Consider the following 27,461-nt stretch of genomic DNA (forward strand, 5'->3'; position numbering starts at 1 on the left):
AATCAGAGATATGAACTAAGTGTGAACAAGGCCTAGACTATACCACTGACTCAATCAAAAGCTTTCCAAATAGATGCAATAGTACGTGAGATTGATTGAAGATAGTCATTCTATGGTGCTTGAACAAAAATGGATGAGTTTGGAATCCAACCATTCCAGTATCTGGCCAGTATTAAAGCAAGAAAGTAGTTCTAGGCAAGCCCGTGAAAAGCAATGACTTTGAAAGAGGCAGAATCTCAGTCTCTTTATGCCTGTGAACAATCTGAAAATTTTTAATTTCTCAACAAGGTCTTATCAATGACCCTAGAACAGTGGCAATGTCTCCACTTGGAACCAAGGATAAAGTAGTCACACAGAAAAGGCCAACTGAGGACTCTACAAGAAGATCAACAGTAAACTGCACCATACCTAAAGGGAATATTATGAGGACTCCAGAAAAAAGATTTCCAGGGGGGGGCTGTAAGTTATTCCAGTTGCCAAATGTGTTCTAAATTTTAGCCCTCTTTCCTCTGGATTCTGTATGTACTTGTGGGAGACAATGTCACGGGCTTTTCAGTGCCAATTGTTCTTAATTAACCACATTAGTATATACTGCTCTCAGAAAGCTAATTAAATCTGTCTAACTAATTAATATCAATTGATAATCACTGGGGAAAACACAATAATGAGGCTTTTGAGTACTAAAAAGTACCTATATAAACAAAAATATTTGTAGCTGCTCTTTTTGTAGCACCAAAGAATTGGAAATTGAGGAGATGCCCATCAACCAGGGAATGACCAAATTAATTGTAGCATATTGTTGTGATGTTGTGATGTTGTACTACAAAAAATTAGAAGGGGAATGGTTTCAGAAAAATATGGAAAGTCCTATATTAACTGAGGCAAAGTGGAGAGAAAAGAATAAGATCATCACAGTAACAGCAACACTGTAATGATCATTAACTGATTTAGTTACACTGATCAATACAATGAATCAAGACAATTTCAAAGGACCGATAATGAAAAATGCTATCTACCTCCAGAGAGAAAGAATTGATGAATTCTGTCTGAGGGCAAACTGAAATAGAATTTTCTCACTTTTTACATTTTTCTTGCTTTTTTGCCATATATCTAGTATAAAAATGTTTTGCATGATTTCACGCATATTGCTTGCCCTCTGAGTGAATGGGGGGAGGAAGTGGGAAGAAGGGAGGGAGATAATTTAGAACTTGAAATTCTTTTAATAAGAATATTAAAAATAAATAACAAATTTAAAAGAAAAAAAATTTTTCTCTTAATTATAATCAATGTTAATAACTTTCAGCAGTTTCTTATTGCTTTTAGGATCATATACAAGCATTTCTGGTTAGTTTTTTAAAACCCCTTACAACCTGGTCCCATTCCACCTTTCTAGCCTTATTATATGTTACTACTGTTTTCATGTGTTACAGTATAGCCAAGATGTACTTTTCCCCATTCTTCTAGTGTAGATATAAGTCTGATTATACTTTAAACTGTAGTGACAAGGGAGACTATCCCTATACGCCAAAGAGGACTTGCAGTAGTACTTGTACCCTTTTAAACATAAAGGTAGAATAAAACATAAGATGTACTATGTATTTAGATTACACTTTTCTTGATTGAGGACACTCTTTAGAAATGAGCAAATATTTTTTCTAGACAAAGCTTCCAATGTCTGAGAGAGAAATAATATTTATTTTTAAAAACTAACTTACAGGTTTCTTGGCTGAAAGTCGGCCACTCACAGTTCCAGTTTGATTCCATGTTGGTGCAATAAACCCCTTAAACAATAAAAATAATCATTTTAAGATCAGTACCAATAGTTTAAAACTTTTCTAACCATCTTATCCACTTGATCCACTAAATTAAACTATATGTGATCTTTTATAGCTCCAAAGGGATTTCTGGACCTAAATCCCTCTCCTTCCCCCCTACCTCCACTGCAGTTTGTTTGAGAACTATTCAATCTCTGAAACAAGATCTCTTTATGAAGAGAGAGGACAATACAGAGAGAAGATAATAACTAGTTGAATATATTATAATAAAGCCTAAAGTTGTTGGCAATATGTAAAACATAGATTTACATATTGATGTCATGGTTTAAATTTTGGAGAAATACTAGGCTATTTTCATATACCCCTTTGAAAAATCATAAATTCAATACTTCTTAAAGTACCTATCTTATCTGTATATAAAGCACACTTAATATCAATACTCATTTCTTATTATTAAACTTTCAATCTAGTTACCTTTCTCATGCATGACAGCAGCCCATCCACAAAGGTTGATTTGACCTTATGAATCTAAACAATAAAAAATTAATAGTAACTTTCTTTTTAAATAGCTTAAATAAGAGTTTCCAGGAAAACTTATATTTTAAATAAGATCTTCCCCCTTCAATAGCAAAAAGGAATAAAAACAGACTTTTCAAAAATCATTAATAAATGGGGGCATCTGGGTGGCTTAGTAGATAGATAGAGAACCAGTTCTAGAGATGGGAGGTCCTGGGTTCAAAAGTGACCTCAGACACTTCCTAGCTGTGTGACCCTGGGCAAATGTTTTAAGCAAGTACTGTGAAAACACAAAGTTTAGATAAGATGGCTTCTATCTCAAAAGAAACTTATTGTCTAGCAGAGGGACTTGACAACTTTAACCCCAAATCAACTTGTCTTTAATCTTCTGGCTGTTTATAAAAAGGTATTTGATTTCAAACAGGGCTAGTAACATCTGTGAAACAAAAGATAATGTCAAAAATCTACAGACATGGTATTAGTAAGGGATCAAGATGACAATATAAAAGGGCCTTGAGGCACTTACACCGTCCCAAAGTATTTCTACTAACTAGGCCCATCATGCTATATTGGATGTTTTAAGATCATATTAAACATGGATAGAGTAAAATTTTCTTGTAAAAGTATAGTTTAATACCAGATCATAATTTTAAGTACAACTTAAGAAATACTTTCATCTTTTAAAAAAAAATACTCTATATTAGTTAAATGCTCATCACTCTGATTCTCCCCACCCCTTACCTTACTCTCTTCTACCACTAGGACATTATACTATCATAAAGCCCTATAAAATAACAGAGAATACAAAGCCTTCCCCTTCAACTTCTTTAGTTCTCAGGCTTTGTCTAGTATCTGCCTGGCTAGATCAGAAAATTGCTCGACTAAAACCGGTAACTTTCAACTAATGCAATCTCCCAAGAGGATTTTGCAGTCATTTTTTCATACAACTTCCAGAATAAGTTGGCTACCTCGTCTGAGAATAGGAGAGCAAGGAAGGAAAGACATTCTTCATGTTCCCATGGAAAATATCTGTCTGTGGATTGACTAAAAGCAGTGAATCAAACTCAGTATTCATATTATAACCCATTATCCCTGCTTTGGCCTATCAAGCAGGTTTTTGTGAAGAGACATAACCTTTAATAGTCTGGGAACAAGAGGGAGGAATGGATTTCACCTTTTCATGAATGGGTAGATTGTCTTTATACACAAAGCCTGCTTTGCACTGTAGTTTAGAATAAGAGAGCATCAAAGCCAGAATCCTGGCTACCACACAGCATATTACTGCCACCATGAAGGAAACCTTTCTATGTCTTATTTACAAAAAGTTAACTTACCTGCCTATATTCTAAAATGATCTTGGGTAATGGATGAAGATCTTGCAAAGCATTTAACTAGAAAATAAAAATAAATATTGAAAATTCCTTCAATTCAATAACTATTTATTAAGCATTATTATATGTAAGTCACTGTGTGAAATACTTGAAATAAAAATGAAAAATAATATATAGTATCCTCTCCTCAAGAATCAAATAAGGAGTCCAGACAAAGCGCACTAGGAAAATCTGAGAATTGGGAGAATCAGGCAAAGCTTCATAGAGGAGTTACTCTGCGAACTAAAGTTTAAAAGAAGAGAATTTCAAATTGTGGATGAAGGAGAAGTACCCTCCAGCTATAGCAAGGGGACCACCTGTGTGAATGTAGAGGCCAGAAAATGAGTTTAACATTTAAACTATTCATTTGTTGTTGAACAACACCTAAAATCAGATACTATAAAGTATTTTACAAGAATGAAGTTTTGTAATAATTGACCTCCCTGTCCTGTTTCTAATCATTTCTTCCTTCTAAAAACACTTTAATGCTCTGGCCAAACCCTGCCTTTATGTTTCTGCTTACACTAATGGCTGGAATGCTCTTATTGATGTCTCCTCTCTAGTCTTTTCCTTAACTGTTGAAATCTTACCCATTCTCTAGAAAGTGGCTAAAATGGAACTTTGTCCAAAAAGCCTTCTCTAATGCTTCTTCACAAGCCTCAAATAAGACTTTATTTAACCTCCACTATTTTCAGGTTCTATTTTATTTTATATTAATTATGTACAATGCTATATATTGTTCTCACTACCACCACAACACTGATTGTTCCTTGAGGGTAGAGGGTAGAGGTTTTCTCTTATTTACTTTTCATCTGCCTTTCAATTCTCTTTTTATTTTATTTTTTAGATTGTTTTTATTTTATTTTCTCAATTATATATAAAATAATTTTAAAATTCATTTTTTATATTTTTTGAGTTCTAAATTTTCTCCCTATCTTCCCACTCCTTGTTCTTTCAGAAAGCAAGCACTTTGATATAGATAATACATGTGCAATCATGAAAAACATATTTCCATATTACCTATATTACAAAAGAGAACACAGACAAAAAAACCTAGAAAAAAGAAAAATTTTAAAGTATGCTTCCATCTGCATTGAGACTCCATCAATCTCTGGAGAGAGATAACATTTTCATTATAAGTCCTTCAAAACTGTCTTGTATCATTGTATTGCTGAAAATAGCTAGGTTGATCATATAATATTGCTGTTCCTGCATACATCGATCTGGCTCTTCTCTACTTTCTTTCAGTTAATGTGTTATCTCAGATTTTTCTGAACCCTTCTCACTCATCATTTCTTATAGTAAAATAGTATTCCATCACAATCACATACTACAATCTGCTCAGCCATGTCCCAATTGATGGACATGCCTTCAATTTCCAATTCTTTGCCACCATAAAAAGAGATGCTCTAAATATTTTTGGATATAAAGAGCCTTTCCCTTTTTCTTTTATCTCTTTGGGACACAGACCTAGTGGATCACAGTTTTATAGCTCTGTGGGTTATATAATTCCAAATTGCTCCCCAAAATGGTTGGATCAGTTCATCACTCCACCAAGAGTGGATTAGTATGTCAATTTTTTTGCATTACCAACAACTTTTGTCATTTTTTTACTATCATATTAATCAATCTGAGAGTATGAGATAGTATCTTAGAGTTGTTTTAATTTGTATTGCACTAATCGATAGTGATTTATTATTTTTTTTTTTAATCCCTTACCTTCTGTCTTAGAATCAATACTGTGTATTGGTTCCAAGGCAGAAAAGTGCTAAGGGCTAGGCAATGGGGATTAAGTGATTTGCCCAAGGTCACAGGGCTAGGAAGTGTCTGAGGTCAAATTTGAACCCAGGACCTCCCATCTCTAGGCCTGGCTCACAATCCACTAAGATACCCAACTGATCCCTCAATTGTGATTTAGAGGGACACCTAGGTGGCCAGGCCTGGAGCTGGGAGGACCTGGGTTTAAATCTGGCCTAAGACATTTCTTAGATGTATTGATGCTGAGCAAGTCATTTAGCCTCACTTGTCCAGCCCATGCCTTTTCTCTTATAGCTGTTACTAAGACAGAAAGTAAGAGTTAAAAACAATGATATAGACTATTTTTTCCTATGACTGTAAATATCTTAGATTTCTTCTTCTGAAAACTGTCTGTTCATGCCCTTTGAGTATTTAATCCATTGAGGAATGACTCAATTCTTATAAATTTGATTCAGTTACCTAATATTTTAAAATTGAGGTCTTTATCAGAGAAACTTGCTGCATAATTCCCCACCCCACCCCAGTTTCTTGACTTCCTTCTAATCTTGGGTATATTGTTTTTGTTTGTACAAAAACTTTTAAATTGAATGTAACCAAAATTATCCATTTTGTATCCCATAAGATAACCTAGCTCTTGTTTGGTCACTAATCCTTCCCTTATCTATAAATCTGACAGGTAAAGCACTTCATGTTCCTCTAATTTGCTTATGGTATCACTCTTTATTTCTAAATCATGTACCCATTTTTACTACACCTTGATATATGATCTCAAATGTTGTTCTATACCTAGCTAAATTGCTTTTCCAGTTTTCTCAGCAATTTTTGTCAAATGGTGAATCCTTTCCCCAAAAGCTTAGATCTTTGCAATTTTTCAAGCACTAGATTTCAATGTTCATTTACTACTGTGTATTGTGTACCTAATCTATTCCAATTATCCACTACTCTATTTCTTAGCCAGTATTGGATAGTTTTGATGATTGCCACTTTTAATTCAGTTTAAGATCTGGTTTTTAATCTAGTTTAATATAGTGAGGTTACTCGCCTCAACAAACTTTAAAACAGCAACAAAAAATGATGCGTTGATAAAACCAGGAACTTTTTAATTAAATAAAATGCTGACAAAGAGTCTTTTACATCATGTTAAGAGGATTATACAGTATGATCATATTGGTTTTATTATAGGAACAAATATTTGGTTTAATAATATGAAAACTGTAAACCTAATGGCCATATGATTACAAAATACTTATAACCAAAAAATATTAAAATGTAAAGTAACAAATGATCTTTCCCTTAAAATGGTAAATAGTATTTATGGAAAACAAAGAGTAAGTTTATTTATTATGGAGAAATGTTGGTAAAAGCAAAAATATTAACTATCACAACTATTACTTGGTATATTACTAGAAAGGCTAGCTTTATCAATAAAATTTTTTAAATCAGCAGAGAAAGTAGAGGCAAAGAGGAAATAAAATGTTCAAATGTTTTAGATAATGAGGCAACTAAAAATTAATTGAAATAATGAGTAAAGTAGCCAAATTGTGGACTTTTCTGGGTATTATAACTAAGATCCAGGAGGAAGAGAAAGATAAAAAGAATTTCCATGAAAAAAATTATCAGAGAATGCATAAGATACAAAAGACAAATATAGGAATTATATGATTATGACTACAAAGCACTTTCTACAGGTAAAAAAAAGGCAGACATAAATATCTGAAAAGATATTTACTGATTAAGACTGAGTTGTCACAATGTAATAAAAATGATAATACTATCTCAATTAATTTAGAGACTCAATGACATACAGAGCAAACAAAATTCCAAAAGATTCCCTTGTAGAGCTAAAAAATAATAATAATAAAATTAATCTGGAAAAAAGAAGCTTAAGAATCTCAAAGGATATAATGAAAAACATGAGAAGGAAGTGGTTCTAGCTATATAAAACCTCAATGTATAATACAAAGCAGTTATAATAAAAAAACTTTTGGATACATGGTAAAATAGAAGTCCATCAGTAGAACTAAATACAAAAATACTCAAAAATAAGTAAACAAAGTAGCATGACTGATAAACCCAAGGATTCCAACTCACTATTTGAAAAGCTGCTGGGAAAGCTAGACACAAAAATTTAAACACATCAAAACTCTGATGAAGTAAACAATCTTTATGTCAAGAGAATGTATGATATGTGACATGATATGCTATGTCAGATATAGCCAATGTACTTGTTTGTTTTACTTGATAAAGGAAAGAGTCCCAGGAGAAGAAAGAACCACTGAGAAATGATAGTGACATAAAAGGAAAAATATTAATAAAACATTTGGCTAACAATTTTAGAAAATGCAACTAAACTTGGAAAAACACATTGGACAATGTTGATAACAAATATAAAAGTCTGATTATACATTTTTCTTCTGTTATTTAATAATTCCCAATAAAAGTAGAAAATGATATACTATCAATATCAGACTATTAGATGATATTACTTAACTGTTTCCATGAAATGTAATTTTCATAGGTAAAACAAAAAAAAATTGTTCATTGAAAGTATATGCTTTATCAAAATAAAGCATATCAATTAAATAAGACATATGATATATTATAAAACAATCTCTATCAATAATATCTTCTTCTCCAATATGGAGACATCAAAGATCATATCCCAAATAGAAAGGCAGTGTTAATATTCACTACCAAACCAACCTTAAAGTCCACAAAGATAATCATTTCTTAATATAGACTGATACAAATATAATCACCCATGAAATGTCTGTTAAAAATTATTTTAAATAAAGTTCCTTTTGTTGTAGCAGAAAAAAACACCCATGAAAGTAATTATCATTGTGTTTTAAAGGGAAAAGTGAAGAGCAGATAAAGTTGTCGTGTTTTCAGGAACTACCTAGTGACAGGGAGTTCAAAACAAAACAAAACAAAAAACTCCAAAACTATCTTCCCAAGTTGAAAGATTGGCAGAGACAAGGAAAGCACTATTCTGATCTTCAATGTATGACTCTTACTATGAAATGAATTTCCCAGATCATTAAGCTATAACCTGGTTTAAACTCCACTTTATAAAGATATTCACTGGCCTATGACAAGCTGCTTGTTTTCCACAGTGCCCATGAAAAAAATGGAAATAAGTAAAATTTCACTAGCCTCTGTCTTTTTCTTTCTCCCTCCCAAGAAAAGCATCTCTGAATAGTGATGAAAAAGGCTTAGTGAATAGAAAGTTCCTCCCATTCCCAGTCACTTCCTAAGACAACAGTACAAAGAAATAAGTGTAATTGGCGACAAGCCGGCTGGTCTGTTGCAGAAGAAAGGGAGCTCAGTGTTCACACAACTTATCCACAGCAGCAAGACCACCAACGAATGAATGACTGTGGGAATACCTTTTATTATCTACATTTTCCTTAATTAATAACTGAGAGGGCGATTTAAGGATGGAAAGGGCTTTTCTGTACTGCTTTAGAAAGGAGAAGAGAAAAACAGATTGCTTTGTTTCCTCAAAAATTCTAGTTGAATATATGGGTCTATAAGCTAACTATGGTGTGTTCTTAAGGAATGACAAAAGAAAGGCTTATAAGTAAAGCAGCACAGTCTAGAGGAAGGTGCTCCACTGGGAGTCAGGAATCCTAGCTCTACCCTGTACTAGCTCTGACTGGGCAGGTTATTTAAACTACCTGAGATGGGGGTGGATAGAGAAGGAAAGTGGCCAAGATGGCAAAGTAGGATGGGGTTTGAGTCAGTTCCCCTTTGTCACCCCAAGCTAATGATAAAAAAAAAAATTATCAGCTTTCTCTTGGCATTTCCAGGATTCCTTTTTCCCAATTCAGGTCCAAATTAATTCAGAGTCTAGAATCCTTCCTCCCTTAGAGCTGCTGGAGAGTTAAGCCTTAGCTCTAATAGTTAACTCCTTGGCAATGTCCCAGCTGCATCCTTGTCCTGTTAGCAAAGTGAGACTCATTAACTGGCCCAACTCTAAGGCTCTGGCTAGAGAAAAGATGGTGACTACAGCAAAGGATGATGCTCAGGGAGAGAACAAGCCTAGGCACAAAAGTTTCTTGCAGTTTTTCTTCCATAATGCTCTAACCAAATTCTCCTCATAACCCTCAGCCTGCCAATGCTTGTAAATGTAGTCATCCCAAGTATGAAAGAAAGAGGAAAGTTTCTGACTATTAAGAAGGAAAGGGTCCAATAATAAGAGGCTATTTCAACTCTCTAATACAGAAGGCATTAGGCAGCTAAGAAGGAAACTCAAAGAAAAATAGAGTTATAACTCTACAGAGCCTTCTTAGTACAGTGGGACTATCGCCTCCATATCTTTGGATACTGTGTCCATCTTAACCCAAGATCACATTGACATTTCTAGCTGTGACATCACATTTTGCTGAGCTGGAATTCCACTGAAGCCCTAGGAGCTTATCCAGAATTTCTATGTATCCATTGTCTCACTCATTTTTATTTTTGTACCTAAGTACAGGACAGATAAATAGAAAGAGAGAGAGAGCAAAAGCGAGAGAGAGAGAGAGAGAGAGAGAGAGAGAGAGAGAGAGAGAGAGAGAGAGAGAGAGAGAGAGAGAGAAAGAAAGAGAGAAAAAAACAGAAAGAAAGAAAGAAAGAAAGAGAGAGAGAGAGAAAGAGAGAGAGAGAGAAAGAGAGAGAAAGAGAGAGAGAAAGAGAGAAAGAGAGGAAGAGAGAAAGAGAGAAAGAAAGAGAGAAAGAAACAAAGAAACAAAGAAAGAAGAAAGGTAGATGGATACATAGATACATAGATATAAATATACATACATGTAGACAGATACATAGATAAATCCTTATTGAATTTGTTTGTCTCAGTGCTCTAGCTTATCACAATCCTTTTGGATTCTAATTGTCATTCACTGTATTAACTCTATATCTCAGTTTTATGTCATTTGCCAATTTCATTAGCATACCATTTATGCCTTAATCCTTTGTCCAAGTCATCGATAAAAATGTTAAATAGCATGGAGCCAACCACAGCTCCCTGGGGAGAACTCCTACCATGTGATATTGAGCAATTGCTAAAATGGACTGAGACTGGGCAAAAGGAGTTAAGGACAACAAAAATGGGTGTTGTTTTTTTTAAGTCTATACTGAAGAAAAGAGGAGAGTCAAGGAAAAGGTAGGGTGACTGCTGGTGGTGGCAGGATCACTGACAACCAGGTGAGTTATTCTTTTCATTTTTGCTGGCAAGGAGAATGACATTAGGAAGAAAGGACAAAAAGGCCTAATGGGCTACTGATAACTAAGATAAATATGAAAACATCTACTAAGAACACTTTAATGAATTCAAGTCATCTGGCCCAGAAAAATCCATTCATGGATATTGAACGAATTGATAAATGTGTTTACTGAGCTACTGTCAATGATATTTAAAAGATCATTGGAGAATGGGAGAGATAGAAAAGAACTATAAATAATAAAATGTTATCCTAATTTTAAAAAAAGAAGAGAATGGAATTAGTGAATTTGACCTTGATTCCTGAGGAAAATTTAGCCTATAATACTAAAGAAATGGTTAGAGAACATTGATTCATCAAAGAATCAATTAATATTCATTTCTTGAAAATACTATGTGCCATAACACTGCTAGATGTTGGGGATATGAATACAAAACCAAAAAGTATCCCTACTCTCAAGGCATTTACATTCTAAGAGAGGAAACAACATATATATACAGAATAAATATATATAAAATGAATATTAAATATAATAAATACAACATAGCTAGGTAGCTATTCTACAATTTGAAGAAAAATACAGAAAATTTTTGTATACAAGATGGTGCTCAAGTTACAACTTGAAAGAATAGATGGATTCTGAGAGACACAGATGTGCATTCCAAGTATGAGTAGTGGTCCATGCAAAGGCATGAATGGAGTCAGGATATGGAGTGCTATGTGTGAAAAAGACAAAGGAGGCCATTTTGACTGGAACAAACTGTGTGAAGCTGTAAGGATAGATTAGGGCCAAATAGCCAACAGCTTCCAAAAACAGAGGAGTTTGTATTTTTACTAAATGCAATCTGGTACCACCTGGAGTTTACTGAATAGCAGAGTGATACAATAAAATCTGTGCTTGAGAAGAATCACTTTGGTAGCTAGGTGGAGGGAGAAAAGACTGGAATGAGGATAATTGAATCAGAGAGATCAATAAGAAAGCCAGTTCAACCCTCTAGGCAAGAAGTAATAAGGATCATAACTGAAGTGATTCTTGTATGAGTAGAGAGAAGAGAAAGGACACAAAAGATGCTATAGTAAGAAAAAGCAATATTTGACAGCTAATTGGATATTAGGGGAAAGAGAGAGTAAATGAGGCTAGCACTGGGGTTACAAACATGGGAGACTAGAAAGATGGTGGTGATTTCAACAGAAATAAGGAATAATGAATATGAAGAATTCAGGAACACAGAAATATACAAACTAATGTGAAGCAAAATAAGCATTAGTATGAAAAATATGTTCTTTGTTTATGACTATAACAATGCAAATAGAAAACAAAAACAAATTAAAACTGAATGCCATGAAAGTATGACCAACTTTGCCCTAAAGAAGAGTTTTTGCAGAGATGGGGCATCTATGGGCATAGAGCACTATAAATAATGTATAATAATCTGAAGGATGGGTTTGGTATTTTTGCTGAACTACTCTTTTAAAAAAAAAAGTTTACTTATAAAAGATAGCTCTCTGTGAAGGGTGGGGGAAAACACATTGGGAAATAAAGATGACATAAAAGCAAACAATATTATTGAAAATTTAAATTAACAAAAAGAAAATAAAAATATTCTAGAAGTGATAAAACAAAACTAAGATCTATTTTTAAGACTAATTAATCAATAAACAATTAAGTTATTCTGACTTTTAAGAAGTGAAAAATCAAAATGTCAAAATAAAAAGGTAAAAGGGTGAATTCATGCATGAGTAAATAAAAGGATTTATCAGAAAGTATTAATTGTCAGCAAAACTGAACAGATGATTATCTACAAAATTATAAAATATCAAAATTAATAAAATAAGAAACAGTGAATTGTTCAAGAACAATTCAATCTCAGGAAAACGAGTTAAGTATAGGAAAAAAAAACCCTGAGTCAGATGAATGTACCAGTGAATTATATCAAATTTTTAAAGAGGAACTAATATCTATTTTCCAAAATTTATTCTAAAAATTATGGCAGAAGTCACACTACCAAACTCCATTTGTTACATAAACAAAATCTTTATAAACTAAACTAGAGAGGGACCAATGAGAGAAAGATAAATAGAGACTAATGGATAATAATGCAAAAATTTCAAGTAAATATTATAGCAATAGCAATTATTTGAATCTATCTCCTACTTTCCTGAAGTAATCAGTATCTATTATACCATGGGTTCCCTCATTTTTCTCTATGTTACACTTCAAAAATTTCTATATGTCTCTTCTCTTAGTGAAGGCTAACAATTCCTCTTCTCCCCCTTAATCCTATTTCTTTCCAACCTCTTATAGAGCTTTTCACAGTGATCATTTTTTTTTCCAAAAAAACCTTACTTTCTGTCTTAGAATCAATACTGTGTTAGAGTGGTAAGGGCTAAGCAGTAGGGGGTAAGTGACTTACTCAGGGTCATCCAGCCAGGATGTGTCTGAGGTCAGATTTGAATGGAGGACCTCCTGTTTTTAGGTCTGATCTAGTGATCATTTCTTCTCTCACTCATCTTCAACTAATTATTTTTCTATTAGCTCTTTCCTCGCTTCATGAAAAAATGATTATAACTTTTCCCCCTCATCTTTAAAAATCCTTTATTTGACCCTACCATTTCTCCAGTGTATCCTACTATATTCACTCTGCCTATTTCTCAGCATTGTGCTCCTAGGAAAAAAAGTTTTCTAATATTACTTATATTCTCTAACCTTATACATTCTCACCACCATTTAATTCTCAATCCCTTAAACCCCACCACTCTATTAAACCACTTGTCTCTTAATTGCTAAGTCTAGTGGTCTTCTCTCAGTCCTCATTTTCCCTGACTTCCTCATAGCTTCTAATGTCATTGACTTGCTATATCACCTTTTACCCCAACATATTCTCCTCTCATTTCAAGTCAGACACACTTCTTTCCTGGTTCCTTCTAACTCTTATCTATCCTTTTCAGTCTCTTTTTCTTGAACCTAAAAGCAGCATTTTACATTTATCCATGTTAAAATTTCATTTTCTTAGATTCTAGAACATCTTTTAAAGGTGAAAAGTCAAAAAAACAAAAACTGATTTTCAGTTCTTACCACAGCTTCTGATGTTGATGGATGTTTCTGTAGTTCAGTTTTGGGGAGAGTTTTACTTTTGCACAGCAGGTGTAGCTTTAGCTTGTCAAATAATACCTACATAAAAGTAATATTTTGGATGATGAGAATCTTCTAAATTTAAATAAACTAAGAATTACTACAAGAGTAGTTAATTTACACTACATACTGTAAACCTCAAAATTCCTTAGACTTATAAATGTTGGAAATTTCACCATTGGGATATTTCATACTTGGAAAATTTCTTACTGATAGTCTATTGGAATGGGAATCCCATTGGCATGGGAGGTTCCTTCTCTTCCCTTCTTAAGATTACTTTAGGACAGAAACCCTTTGCTGAACAATGGAAAGGACTTTGACCTATGCTTAAGCATAGAACAGGAATTTCTTTGAGTCTTGATTGATTTTAGAATTGATACAATGGAGATACTTCACCCTATTCAGTCCTAATAGGATTGAGTAAGGGCTGCAGCCTAGATCAAAATTTAATTATTCCAATCTCTACCCTACTCAGGTTAACAGGATTTAGGAAAGGCTGTAGCAAAAGATCAAAGATTTAATTATGTAATTTTCATAGGTATGTAATTCCTAAATGAAAAACTCAAGTCAGCCGTCAGCCTTTTTTGGAGTTTAATTACAATAGGAGTAAGAAAGGAATTAGAGATAGAGAGAGAGAGAGAAAGGGGAGAGAAGGGAATAGGGCTTAAATACCCCTTCTGTTTAGGCTGGGCCAAAAGGCCCAAGCCCTTAGATAGCTGGAGCAAAGAAAAGAGATCAGTCCCTATTACTCACGTGTCCAAAATGGAGAAACAGTCTCAGGGGCCCCCACCTTCAGCTTCCTTCAGAGCAAGCCTTCTCAGAGCCCAGGAACCACACCGACCAAAACCTCAACCCCCTCCAGTCTCCAGACCCTCCTATCTTTAAGGACCCCATCCAAGTTGCCTCCCCTCAGTCCTCACATCTACCAATCACTCTTCATCAATTTCCCTGTCAATGGAGGCTCTCGCTTAACCCAGGACCGCCCAGAGGTTTCTGGCTTTTGCACATGTCTGTTGAAGGTCATATTTTTCAAATGATTAAATCTTTACTCCTTTGCTACAGCCCTTTCTAAATCCTGTTAACTTGAGTAGGGTAGAGATTGGAATAATTAAATTTTGATCTATGCTGCAGCCCTTCCTCAATCCTGTTAGGACTGAGTAGGGTGGAGATTGATTCCAAGTATCTCCATTGTATCAATTCTAAAATCAATCAAGACTCAAAGAAATTCCTGTTCTATGCTTAAGCATAGGTCAAAGTCCTTTCCATTGTTCAGCAAAAGGTTTCTGTCCTAAAGTAATCTTAAGAAGGGAAGAGAAGGAACCTCCCATGCCAATGGGATTCCCATTCCAATAGACTATCAGTAAGAAATTTTCCAAGTATGAAATATCCCAATGGTGAAATTTCCAACATTTATAAGTCTAAGGAATTTTGAGGTTTACAATACAAGAAGTACAAATAATGAAAAAAAGAAACCAATAAAAAGAATACCAGTTAAGAAATTACATAAATAAATCCTGAATTGAGATTGTTTTTATTTTGAAAGCTTTTAAAAAAAGAAAGTTCAATATGCTGATTTGATTTTTGTGAAAATGAGTAACTTCTACAATTTTCATATCATTAACATGACAAATAATGTTTGTAACATGACAAAAATCTATCTAATTCTTGAGTATGAAATGTACTTCCCAAAGGGCACTATTTTGTAAAAAGCACCAAGATAGATTTACCTCTCGAAGTTGGTTATTACTAGTAACAAGAAACTGCTCTCCTGCAGCAACATGGGCTTCTTGTTCCAATTCCTTTAGATGGCACTGAAAAAATAATGTACCAAATTAATTTCACTTGTAACTTTCTCAGTTTTCAATTATTTCATAAGAAGATAAGAATCTTAAAGGTATAAAATAATTTTGGATCATAATTAAATTTTTTAAATCCTCAATTTTTAAAATTTCTTACTTCTTTTGGTTTTTCTCATATGTTAACATAGGCTAAAGAAAAAATTATTTTGTTGATACAAGTTCCCTGATCACCAATGTAGACCACAACTTATGTCTTCTTAGACTATTTAGTGAGTTAAATTAGGGGGAAAAATAGAGGAAAAAAATCACATGGTAGCCCACCTTATAGGTAATTAGTTTCCCAGAACTTGGCTAGACTGAGCCTTGAATAAGAGATGCACAGTCCATTGAGAAGTCTAGTATTCAAAGCTTTTCCAGTTTACTAGAATATATCAGAGGTAGTATTCCACTGGCACAGTTGCTAAAAACGTAGAGTTTTTCTCAATGCCATAATGCATTACCTTATACAAAGATAGGGTCAAGACAAATTTTATTACAAAGAACTTTTGCTTTGTCAACATACCACTCAAATGACTTGGATTTAAGCCCTAGTTCTCCTAATTATGATTCATGTAACCTTATGCAAACTACTTCTCTCCCTCTATAAAAATGAGAAGGTTGATCTGTATGATCACTAGTCTATAATTCTACAAATTTCATTTAACAAAATAATTTCTCACTACTCTAAAATCAGAAATACCAATGAAGTTAGACACTAAAGTCATTAACACAATTTTCAAGCACTTTAAAATTTTTGAATAATAACTAACACTTAGGTAAAGCCTACTATGTGCCAGGTACTAAGTGTCATTATAATTATTATTTAATTTAATCCTCATAACAACCTTGCAAAGTAGGTGCTACTATTCTCATTTTGCAGTTGAGGAAACTAAAGTAAATATAGTTTAAGAAACTTGCACAGGGTCATACAGCTATGAGTTATGAGTTCACATAACACTTTATGGGTATAGACTACTTTACATACTCTAAATTCATCTGAGTTTTACAACAATTATGTGGAATAAACAGAGAAGGAATTATTATTCCCACTTTACAAGTGAGAAAACTGAAGCTCATAAAAGTGAATTAGACAATACATATGGTAAGAGGCAGAATGCCCAAATCCAGATGGTTCTACCTCTAAGACCAGAGCTCTTTCTACTACAGCATGGCTATATACTACCTACTTCATTTGGCTATTTACAATCAACAAATCAACTTGAGCAATGAATGAATATTTATTGAGCATTTATTTTGTGCAAAGTACTGAAAATGTTTGCTGAAAATATCTTATTAAAAGTCCAGTGGAAAGGGCCAGATGAGCTATTCATAAACAGATCATTGCTATCAAAAGTGGTAAAAATCTTTTTCCTTTTCTAAAAATATTTTCAGGTTAAACTAATGAAGAGGTTAAACTATTCAACAGTTTAGTAAACAACTTGAGCCTACTTAATTAATTGATTTTTATTTGAAAATAATATCCTGTAATTCCCAGAAACAAAACTTAAAGCATGAAAAACTCCTAAAACTCTAAGCTTAATAGCATACAAAATCACTGTGCACTGCCTAAGATGGAACTCTACTCAATTTAACAAATTTTTATTGCTAGCCTCTTGTGTACAGCACACAGTTCTGAAAGAACTACAAACCATGGAGTAATTTACAGTCTACTAAGGAACTCAGACATACTCATAAATATAATGTAAAATAATATTATCATCTTTCCCTCCTGTTATTGTGAATAAGGGAATGGCCAAAAGCAAAGGAAATCTGAAATTTGAAGAAGATGCTTCAGGAGGGGCAAATGGAACATTCAGAGGACCTACGGGGGATGGGAAGAGTTCCAAGTTCAAAACAGGTAGAGCCAGAGAGAAATTTCTCTTCTTCTTATGCAGGACTCTAAGGGAGCTGGATGAGAGAAGTACTCATTTCAAACCCCTTTGCCTGAACTGAACTGAATGAAATTCTTCATCCCCAACTGAAGACAACCTTTGGAATAGAGACTATATTTTTCTCTTAGGGGAAATTCAGAACCATATTCCTTGGAGAGAGTTTTGGTCAAGCCCTCAAAAGTTGCCATAGGAAAGAGACAGTAAGGACCTTCCTCTTTTCCTCTGTCCCTTCCCTTCCTTTCAAAATAAATTAGATACTTTGAATTACAACAGAATTGATTCAGAGTTTATGCAATAGAAGGGGAATTTCCATATATCAAGTTTAGAAGGAAAGCTGTAGGGAATAGACTTACCCTCTAATCTGACTGAATAACTGACTACATTAGTGGCTACTTAGCTCAGTGGAAAGAAAGAAGTGTCACACAGAACTCAGTCCCCCAAACCAGCTGCTCTCTGGTCCCTTCACCTTTTATGTTCCCCTTGCTATTACAATTTGGCACCCCCAGGAAAAAGCCAGAATCCATCCCAGGAAATTGAAAGGAGGTTGTCAGTTGTAACCCCAAAACAAGGGTAGCTATACTTTGAAGGGCTAGGACAGAGAAGTTTGGAAAAGAAAGCATGATGCTGCATTTGATCTTTTGGGCATCTGTGCTAATGGCAATAGTGATTTACTAGGCGTATTGTATTATTTACAATATTGTGACCAGTGTCATGATGGACACAGTACAATTTATAGCTAACACCACATCATTCATCACCATGATACCATTCTCAAACACCGTAGTTTGGCAGGTGGTGACCCAAGTATATGTGATCTTCATGAGGGCCACCATACAAAACCTCTCTTACTTAAGAACTGTTCTAAGGATGTTAACACCTAGGAAGGCTTCACAGATACTTGTATTGGACAACAAATTAGAAGACTTGATCCAGAAAATGTGCAACAAATATTTGGCTAGAAGGGGAAAGGGTAATGCTAGGGAAGGGGCTGAAACACCTAAAGATATGATTGGGGACACATTTGCTTCAGGGAAAGATAGAAACAAGGCAAATGACACTACAACTAAGGACAAGGCTTCTGACAAGGCAGAGAACAATACCAAACAAGATAACACATCAACTGAGGTCACAGGGGCTCATAAAATCCTGCCTCTTCGAGACTTGACAAAAAATTACTGATGGAGCTGGTGTGTTACAGTCTAAAGTACACAAGTCTTTCATAACCCAAGACTTGACTCCCTGAAAAAACAATTTCCAAAATTCATAAACGAGCCATATAAATATATCAAAGAGTTGAAACATGCCTTCAAAATCTTTGAACCTGATTTTGATGATATTGATTTGATTATGGGAGAGGTAGTTAGCATCTATTGATAGCGGAAGTTTGTAGAGAAGACCAAACAAGATGAGAGCTTAACAGACTGGCCCAGGGCACACGAACAGGAGGACTTTGATTTCGCTAGACCAGCTAACTTCTCATACTTAAAGAGATGTAGAGAAGACCTTCAAGACCTTCTGCAAGGAATAAAGTCTTTTTGCTCAAAACCAAATGCTTGGAACAAATTTGATAAGATGGTGCAGGAAAAGAATGAGCACCTTGCAACTTACAATGACAGATTGGCAAAAAATAGAGTCCGTTATGGAAATTAGCCAGGACTCACAGGAATCAGTGGCCCATATTAGAAGGCAATTTTTGAGGGGATGCCACATGCATTTAAGAAAAATTTTCAGGAATTTCTTCCCTAAATATGATACCATATCTAGTTCAGAACTTAGGGACACAGCAACCTATCTTTATGAGAATCAGAAAAAGCAGGCGAGGGAGAAAGATGAGCTCAAACAAAAATTGCAGAATACAGAAGACTCATTAAGACAAAAGGAAATTGAAGAAGTGAAAAGCTTAAACACAATCAAAATATACTCTAGACCTTCTTACCAAAATCAAAGGGATCAGACAAGAAAATGCTTTTTATGCAACAGGGTCACTCACATTGTCAGGGATTGCTATCTAAAGAAAAAATATGAACAGGGTAATAACAGAAGCACAAGAAACCAAGCAAATAACCAGGGCAAGATTTATTATAGGAACACTAACACATGTTGCTCGTACTGCACACTAAAAAATTCAGAAATGCTGGATTTAAAATTGATGCATGAACCTATACAAAAAGGAGCAAAACTATACTACTCTGGTGTTGTAGCAAAAGGGAGACATACAGCATGAATCCAGGACTCTAAATTGATTGAAGCAAGAGATTGTATATGGGAGAAAGATTTGGATAGTGGCAACAAGAAGAAATAAAAAGGATTCAAATTAAAATATTAAAAGGGAGATGAGGTTATAAGGGTGGTACCTGAAAATGAATTCATAGGTTCTGTGAGAGTTTCCCCTGAAGGATCAAAACAAGAGTTATGGAGATGGAAACAGAGATCAGGAATATAATTGCAGAGATGAAACAAGATGTAGAAAGTTCAGAAACAGGGTAATTGGACAGGGTAATAGTAATTGGACAAGAGAAAACCAGAGAACCAGTCAAAATATATCTGGAGAATTTCTTTCAGTGCAGATTTGGTTTAGGGGTTGATCAGAGAAAAAAAAAGTTATAAAAAGTTGCGTCAACAACACCATAAGTTGACATCAGCAAAAAGGAAGCAAAATTTCAATTCTCTAAACTAAGTCTATAATGTGAAAGAAGAGATAACTATTACGAAGGCACCTGTATCTGTAAAACCTGAATACAAAGTAAATACTCTCACAGAAATGGACAAATTCCCACTTGGACTAATTCACTTGGACTAATTGAAAGGACAAAAAGCTGCTTAGTGCATACTCCTGTAGAAAAAAAAAGAACTAGTTTGAATCCTGAAGCTGAGATTTTTCTTCCATTATAGTGTAACAAGGAAAATTCAAATTTAAATGATTATACATCTAGTAATGGGGTTTGATATTACAAATCAGATTCAAAATATTGAAAATTGACATCATTACCAGAATATACAACTGTAAAATTTGAAAATATGGATTGAATGCAGGAAACAGAAACTGCCAAGGTGGCTCAGTGTTCAAACAACCAGCATGAAGCCAAAGTTCTAAATGCAGGGGGAATGTCTGACCATGTCAGTACAAAACAGCAGGGAGCTATCCATGGTTTTGATTCATGTTCTCAGTCAGTGAAACAACTTACAGAAGAGTGTTAATAAAGATCAGTTAGCAAATGAATTAAACCAAGAAATTTTAATTAGTCCAACCATACAGTCAACAGCTGATGTAGGAGCAGTGCAAATCAACAACATGACAATTGGTTCTTTAACAAATCAAAAACATGACAACTGGTTCTTTAACAATTGAAACACCTGAACCATATGTATGGAATAAAGTGGGGAAAACAGTATACACAGATCTCAGTGATACAGGGGAAAGTGCATCTGCACTAAAGTCATTCCCAGAAGATACCAACATAGAGGGAAGGATTTCTATCTCAACAGATTCAAAAGAGGGGACATATGAACAAAAACCTAAGAAAAAAAGACATGGTAGAACCTGTGAACTTTAGTAACAGCATAGCATATCTTCAAGAAGCAGTAAACCCTCAAGTATCAAATTTGTCACCACAGAACACAGATCTAGAGCTCACTTTTGGGAAACAACATGAAAAACAATTAGGAAATATAGAAATCAATAAAATGGGGTTAGACCAAGACACAAAACCTGAATTAACAATATCTGACACAAGATTAAATGTCACTGAACAAAATCCAATGAAAAATATGAAGATTATAAAATGAGTGACCAAGAGTCAGATTCAGACCCAGATGATACAATACCAAATAGTACAATAATAGAATAATAATATATCAAAACAGTAATGAAGAACAAGAATCCTATGAATACATCAACCTCTATGATAAAGTTCACAAAGATTGGGATATGTGGGACACAAATTGGCATAGTGAACACCTGGATTCAGAAGAAACAAGCTTTTCTGAATATGATTCTGATGATGAAGCAATTATTAACCTAGGAAACTCTTTGTCATTAGAGGAAATATTTGCTATTGCTTGAGTCAATAGTTATGAAGAATTTGTTAAGAAATTTGACTTTGGGGGGACAGTGACAATGAATTAGAAGAAATATACTAGAGAACAAACTGGAGAAGAGATAGATATTATCACATATATTTTCTATAATCATGAACATCATAACATAACAAATACCCTCTGTTGAGAAGAGTTGAAACCAGGATTAGTTTCATCTCCATAGGGTAGCTTACAACATGAAACCTTATGAGAACACAGACTAGTACTAAAATCTGACAGAAGAACCAAGAAGAAGACTTTTATCAAATCAGGAAAATCTCTAAGATCATATTGACAAAACTCTAGCTACATAACTATGCCAAGTCCAAAAACTTCAGTAAATGAAGAGGGGAAACATCTAAGATGCTACTGAAGCACTTACCAACATAGGATGAAACCATGAATCTGTTATCAAAGGTATCTAAAACTAACTTACAGATGAGAACTGAAACAGGTTACTCATATCTCTCATTCTCTACTTAAAAAACCAATCTCTACTGGGGGACGAAGAGAGGGAGGGTATACCATGAAGATATCACATAATAGTTTCAGGCAAATCACAAGAAATAAAATCATGCCCACAATATAGATAGCAACATAGAAGATTTAGAAGAAAATTCTGAATAGAATGCAAAAGAAATATAGAAAAATCTGAAGTAATGACAAATGCCCTAGCAACAACTTAAATTGTCCCTATAAATGGAAATTACTAAAACAAGAGTAAAAGAAAAAAAACAGAATAAAGACACTCCATAAAAATATGAGATAGGGGGCAGCTGGGTAGTTCAGTGGATTGAGAGTCAGGCCTAGAGATGAGAGGTCGTAGGTTCAAATCTGGCCTCAGACACTTTCCAGCTGTGTGACCCAGGGCAAGGCACTTGACCCCCATTGCCTAGCCCTTACCACTCTTCTGACTTGGAGCCAATACACAGTATTGACTCCAAGACGGAAGATAAGGGTTTAAAAAGTTTTTTGAGATAATCCTAGGTATCAGAAAAATAGCTCCAAATAACAATCAAATCTCTGCTGACAGCAAAACAAACTCCTGCTAACTGAAAGATACATAACAATCAAGAATAAATCAAGAATAAAAGAAAGTTTATATTTCCAGATATTCAAATATCGAAATCTCCCGATATCCAAGTCTCCACAGATCCAGATCTCCAAAGAACCAGAAATCAAAGGACAAAAATCATAGGACACATTTACCACAGATTAGAAAAAATACATTACATACACTCATGCATGAAGATTTCACACCATAGAAGACTGATATACATGCATGAAGATTTCAGACATACTTACATGCATATACACACATGAGGAAAAATCAATCTTACACACATGCATGATCCTGTATTTTAAAATCATCAGAGAAAACAGGACTTCGATCAAGGTGAGACGACAGGCAAATATGCATGCTGTACAGAGGAAGACCGGTGTATTTGCATTCAATCAACACCAAGGACACCAAAAGAATTTTAAAATCAAGGCCTGATGATAAGGGATCACATAAGATTATTCATCATAGATGTTAACCTCACATATAGGTCAATGCATACACATTTACAGCAAAACCATAACATGATTAGGACTCATGGATGGAATAAACATGCAATTAACACACACAAGTATTCCATACTGATAATTTTTGGGGGTTGCATTGAAATAAAATCAACATATTTGAGCTTCTGCAGGACTCAGGCATGCAAGAAGTTACAAAGAATCTTGTTTGAAAGACTTCTGATGACTTGTAGTCAAGATGGTGGCTGAGAAGCAGCAAAAGTTCAGACCTCTGAAAACCCTTTCTTACTGATCACAAACTGAATGCTCCTAAGGGACTGAAATTCAAACTTAACAATAGGACAGAACCGGGGAACTCTTCTTCTGGACTCAAATCAAAAGGTATGTCCCCCAAAAGCCAGAATCCGAGAACACTTGGGTCTAAAGGGAAGGCAGAAGGAAGATTCCCAGGACCCCTTCCCCCCAACCCAGAGCGCTGATCCCGCAGCAGCAGCAGGAACCTCAGTGCCTGCAAAAGTGTTGTTTTTAAGGGCTTACCTTGAAAGCAACCTGGGCCAGTCTCGGGGCATCCAATACAGATGGGAGGGAAGCAGCCTGAGAGATATGGGAGTGGGGGGAGCCTGTAGTCCCATGGCTGGGTTCTTCCATCAGTGTCTCACCAGAGGATTTTGCCTCTGGGCACATCCAGACCAACCCAGCTGAACATAACCCCATCAGGAGTCATCAGACCTCAGGGAGGCCAAGACCCCTCACCCCTTAGAGAGCAGGGCCTTCTGAAAGGATAGGAACATCAGGGCCTACAAAGGTGTTGTTTTGAAGTGCGTACCTTGAAAGCCACCTGGGCCAGTCTTGGGGTGTCCAATACAGACAGCAGGGAAGCAACCTGAGAGAAACAGGGGGAGCCTGTAGCCCCATGGCTGGGTCCTTCCATCAGTGTCTCACCAGAGGTTTTTGCCTCTGGGCACATCCAGACCAACCCAGCTGAACATAATCCCATCAGGAGCCCTCAGAACTCAAGGAGGCCAGGACCCCCCCCCATAGAGTGCAGGGCCTCTGAAAGGACAGGAACCTCAGGGCCGGGAAAGGCACTGAGGTACCTTGTGGACAGTGCTGTGCCAAGCTCAGAGTGTGGAAGTAAAGCAGGGGAGAAGCAACTGGAGGGAATTGAGAGCAGTAACACCCAAAACGCAAGCAGGCAGGAGAGGGAAGTCCCTAGGCTTCCCCAGGAAGACAGTGCAGCTGAGGAGAATGGACAATTTGCCTGGGGCTAAAGCCTCAGACCATCAGACAGATACACTAAGAGCCAGTCCTCCTCACTGAGATTTCTGACTAGAAAGGGGAAGAAAAACCATAGAGATGGCAAACTCTACAGAAGTGCAAAAGCCTCTAAACACCAAGAAAAGCAAGAAGAAGGGGGTGACTTTGGACACATTTTATGGAGCAAAAATACAAAATACAGAAGAGAGAGAAGAGGAAAAACAAATGATCCAAAACCTCCCAAAGGAAATGGAAATTCTCCACAAACTCTTGAAGAATTCAAATCTGAAATTATCAAAAAGATGGAAGCCTTCTGGCAGGAAAAATGGGAAACAATGCAAAAGGAACTCAGCAATCTGAGAGACCAAAATATGCAAATGCAGAAAAAACTTAAAGCTTCAAAAAACAGGTCAGACCAAACTGAAAAGGAAAACCAGTCTTTAAAGGTCAGAATCAGTCAAGTGGAAGACAATGATCTTGCAAAAGAGCAAGAATTAATAAGCAAAGTGAAAAGACTACAGAATTAGAAGACAACATAAAATATCTCACTGACAAGGTGACAGACCTGGAAAACAGAGGAAGGAGAGACAATCTGAGAATCATTGGTCTACCAGAAAAGCCAGAAATAAATGGTAATCTTGATATCATAATACATGATATCATCAAAGAAAACTGCCCAGAGATTCTAGAACAAGGGGAAAAAATATGCATTGAAAGAGTCCACAGAACACCCTCTACACTAAATCCCCAAAAGACAACACCGAGGAATTTAACTGCCAAATTCCAAAGCTTCCAAGCAAAAGAAAAAATCTTACAAGAAGCCAGAAAAAGACAATTTAGATATAAAGGAACACCAATCAGGGTCACACAAGATCTTGAAATTTCCACACTGAACGACTCTAAGGCCTGGAACATGATACTCAGAAAAGCAAGAGATCTGGGTCTTCAACCAAAAATCAGCTATCCATCAAAACTGACTATATACTTCCAGGTGAAAGTATGAGCATTCAACAAAATAGAAGATTTCCAAGTTTTTGTAAAGGAAAGACCAGAACTCTGTGGAAAGTTTGACAGCCAAACACAAAGAGCAAGAGAAATATGAAAAGGTAAATATGAAGGAAAGGGAAAAGGAGAAAAATGTTGTTTTTTTATTCAAACTCTCTTCTATAAGGACTACATTTATAGCAAACTATATATATATATATATGTATATGTATGTATATATATATATATACACATACATATATATATTAATATGTGGGGAAAATGTGATGTGTAATTCTCAAAAATTGTATGCATCATTAGAATAGTAAGAAGAATCACACATAGGGAAAGATTGGGGCATCAAGACGATATGGAGAAATGGGGGGAAAGAGAAAAAGGGAGGGGGGAATCATTGATGGTACTAAGATATATTTCAATAAATAGAAAAAAACTAAATAGAATAATCTTTCTCACACAAAGATACACATCGGAAGGGGAGGGGAAGAAGTCTCCTATAAGAAGGAGAGGAAGAGAGTGCTAATTGGTATTACTTAAACCTTACTCTCAGTGAAATCAATTCTGAGAGGGAAGAACATCTAGATCCATTGGGACCTTGAATTCTATCTTATCCAATAGGGTAAGAGCAAAGGGGAAATTAAGGATGGGAAGAGGGGAGGGAGTAGAAAAAGTGGGAGGAGAGGGGGGAGGGAAGTTAACAGACCCTAAAAAAAACAAACAAAATAACAAAAACAAACCAACAAACAAAAAGGGGGAAAAGGGAGGGGCTAGAAAGGGAAGCGTATCAAGGGAGGGGACTAGGGAGACTGATTTAAAATAAATCACTGGCATAAAAGGTGATAGCTAAAGAAGAAAGGTCACAATTAGGGGAGGATATCAAAATGCCAGGGAGTCCACAGGTGACAATCATAACTTTGAACATGAATGGGATGGGCTCACCCATAAAATGTAGACGAATAGCAGAATGGATTAAAATCCAAAACCCTACCATATGTTGTCTTCAAGAAACACACATGAGGTGGGTAGACACTCACAAGGTCAGAATTAAAGGATGGAGTAAGACCTTCTGGGCCTCAACTGATAGAAAGAAGGCAGGAGTTACAATCATGATATCTAACAAAGCCAAAGCAAAAATAGACCTGATTAAAAGGGATAGGGAAGGTAAATATATTTTGTTAAAAGGGACCATAGATAATAAGGAAATATCACTAATCAACATGTATGCACCAAATAACATAGCACCCAGATTTCTAATGGAGAAACTAGGTGAATTGAAGGAGGAAATAAACAGTAAAACCATATTAGTGGGAAATTTGAACCAACCACTATCAAATTTAGATAAGTCAAATCAAAAAATAAATAAGAAAGAGGTAAAAGATGTGAATGAAATCTTAGAAAAATTAGAGTTAGTATACATATGGAGAAAAATAAATAGGGACAAAAAGGAATACACCTTCTTCTCAGCACCACATGGCACATTTACAAAGACTGACCATACACTAGGTCACAGAAACATGGCATACAAATGCAGAAAAACAGAAATAATAAATGCAGCCTTTTCAAATCATAAGGCAATAAAAATAATGATCAGTAAGGGTATGTGGAGAACCAAATCAAAAACTAATTGGAAATTAAATAATATGATACTCCAAAATTGGTTACTTAGAGAAGAAATCATAGAAACAATTAATAATTTCAATGAGGAAAATGACAATGGTGAGACATCCTTTCAAACCTTATGGAATGCAGCCAAAGCAGTACTCAGAGGAAAATTCATATCCCTGAGTGCATATATTAACAAATTAGGGAGGGCAGAGATCAATGAACTGGAAATGCAAATCAAAAAACCTGAGAGCAAACAAATTAAAAACCCCCAGAAGAAAACCGAATTAGAGATCCTAAAAATTAAGGGAGAAATCAATAAAATCTAAAGTGATAGAACTATTGAACTAATAAACAAGACTAGAAGCTGGTACTGTGAAAAAAAACAGACAAAATAGAGAAAGTACTTGTCAATCTAATTAAAAAAAAGAAAGAAGAAAAGCAAATTAACAGCATCTAGGATGAAAAGGGGGGCCTCACTTCCAATGAAGAGGAAATTAAGGCAATCATTAAAAA

General features: G+C 35.2%; 1 protein-coding gene across 9 annotated transcripts in view; it reads right to left on the reverse strand.

Annotated features, from left to right (window-relative positions):
- LOC100022326 (DNA polymerase nu) overlaps window positions 1-27,461 on the reverse strand; it is a 479,612-nt gene that overhangs the window by 313,966 nt on the left and 138,185 nt on the right. For all 9 annotated transcript variants that reach the window (XM_056802319.1, XM_056802316.1, XM_056802317.1 and 6 more), the window contains 5 exons: window positions 15,481-15,564; window positions 13,697-13,792; window positions 3,626-3,682; window positions 2,250-2,303; window positions 1,716-1,781 (listed from right to left, as the gene is read on the reverse strand). In XM_056802319.1, coding sequence (XP_056658297.1) covers window positions 1,716-1,781; window positions 2,250-2,303; window positions 3,626-3,682; window positions 13,697-13,792; window positions 15,481-15,564 — 357 coding nt within the window. The remainder of the gene's footprint in view (window positions 1-1,715; window positions 1,782-2,249; window positions 2,304-3,625; window positions 3,683-13,696; window positions 13,793-15,480; window positions 15,565-27,461) is intronic.

This window comes from Monodelphis domestica, chromosome 6 (assembly GCF_027887165.1).
Source record: "Monodelphis domestica isolate mMonDom1 chromosome 6, mMonDom1.pri, whole genome shotgun sequence".
NCBI classification, from domain to species: domain Eukaryota; kingdom Metazoa; phylum Chordata; class Mammalia; order Didelphimorphia; family Didelphidae; genus Monodelphis; species Monodelphis domestica.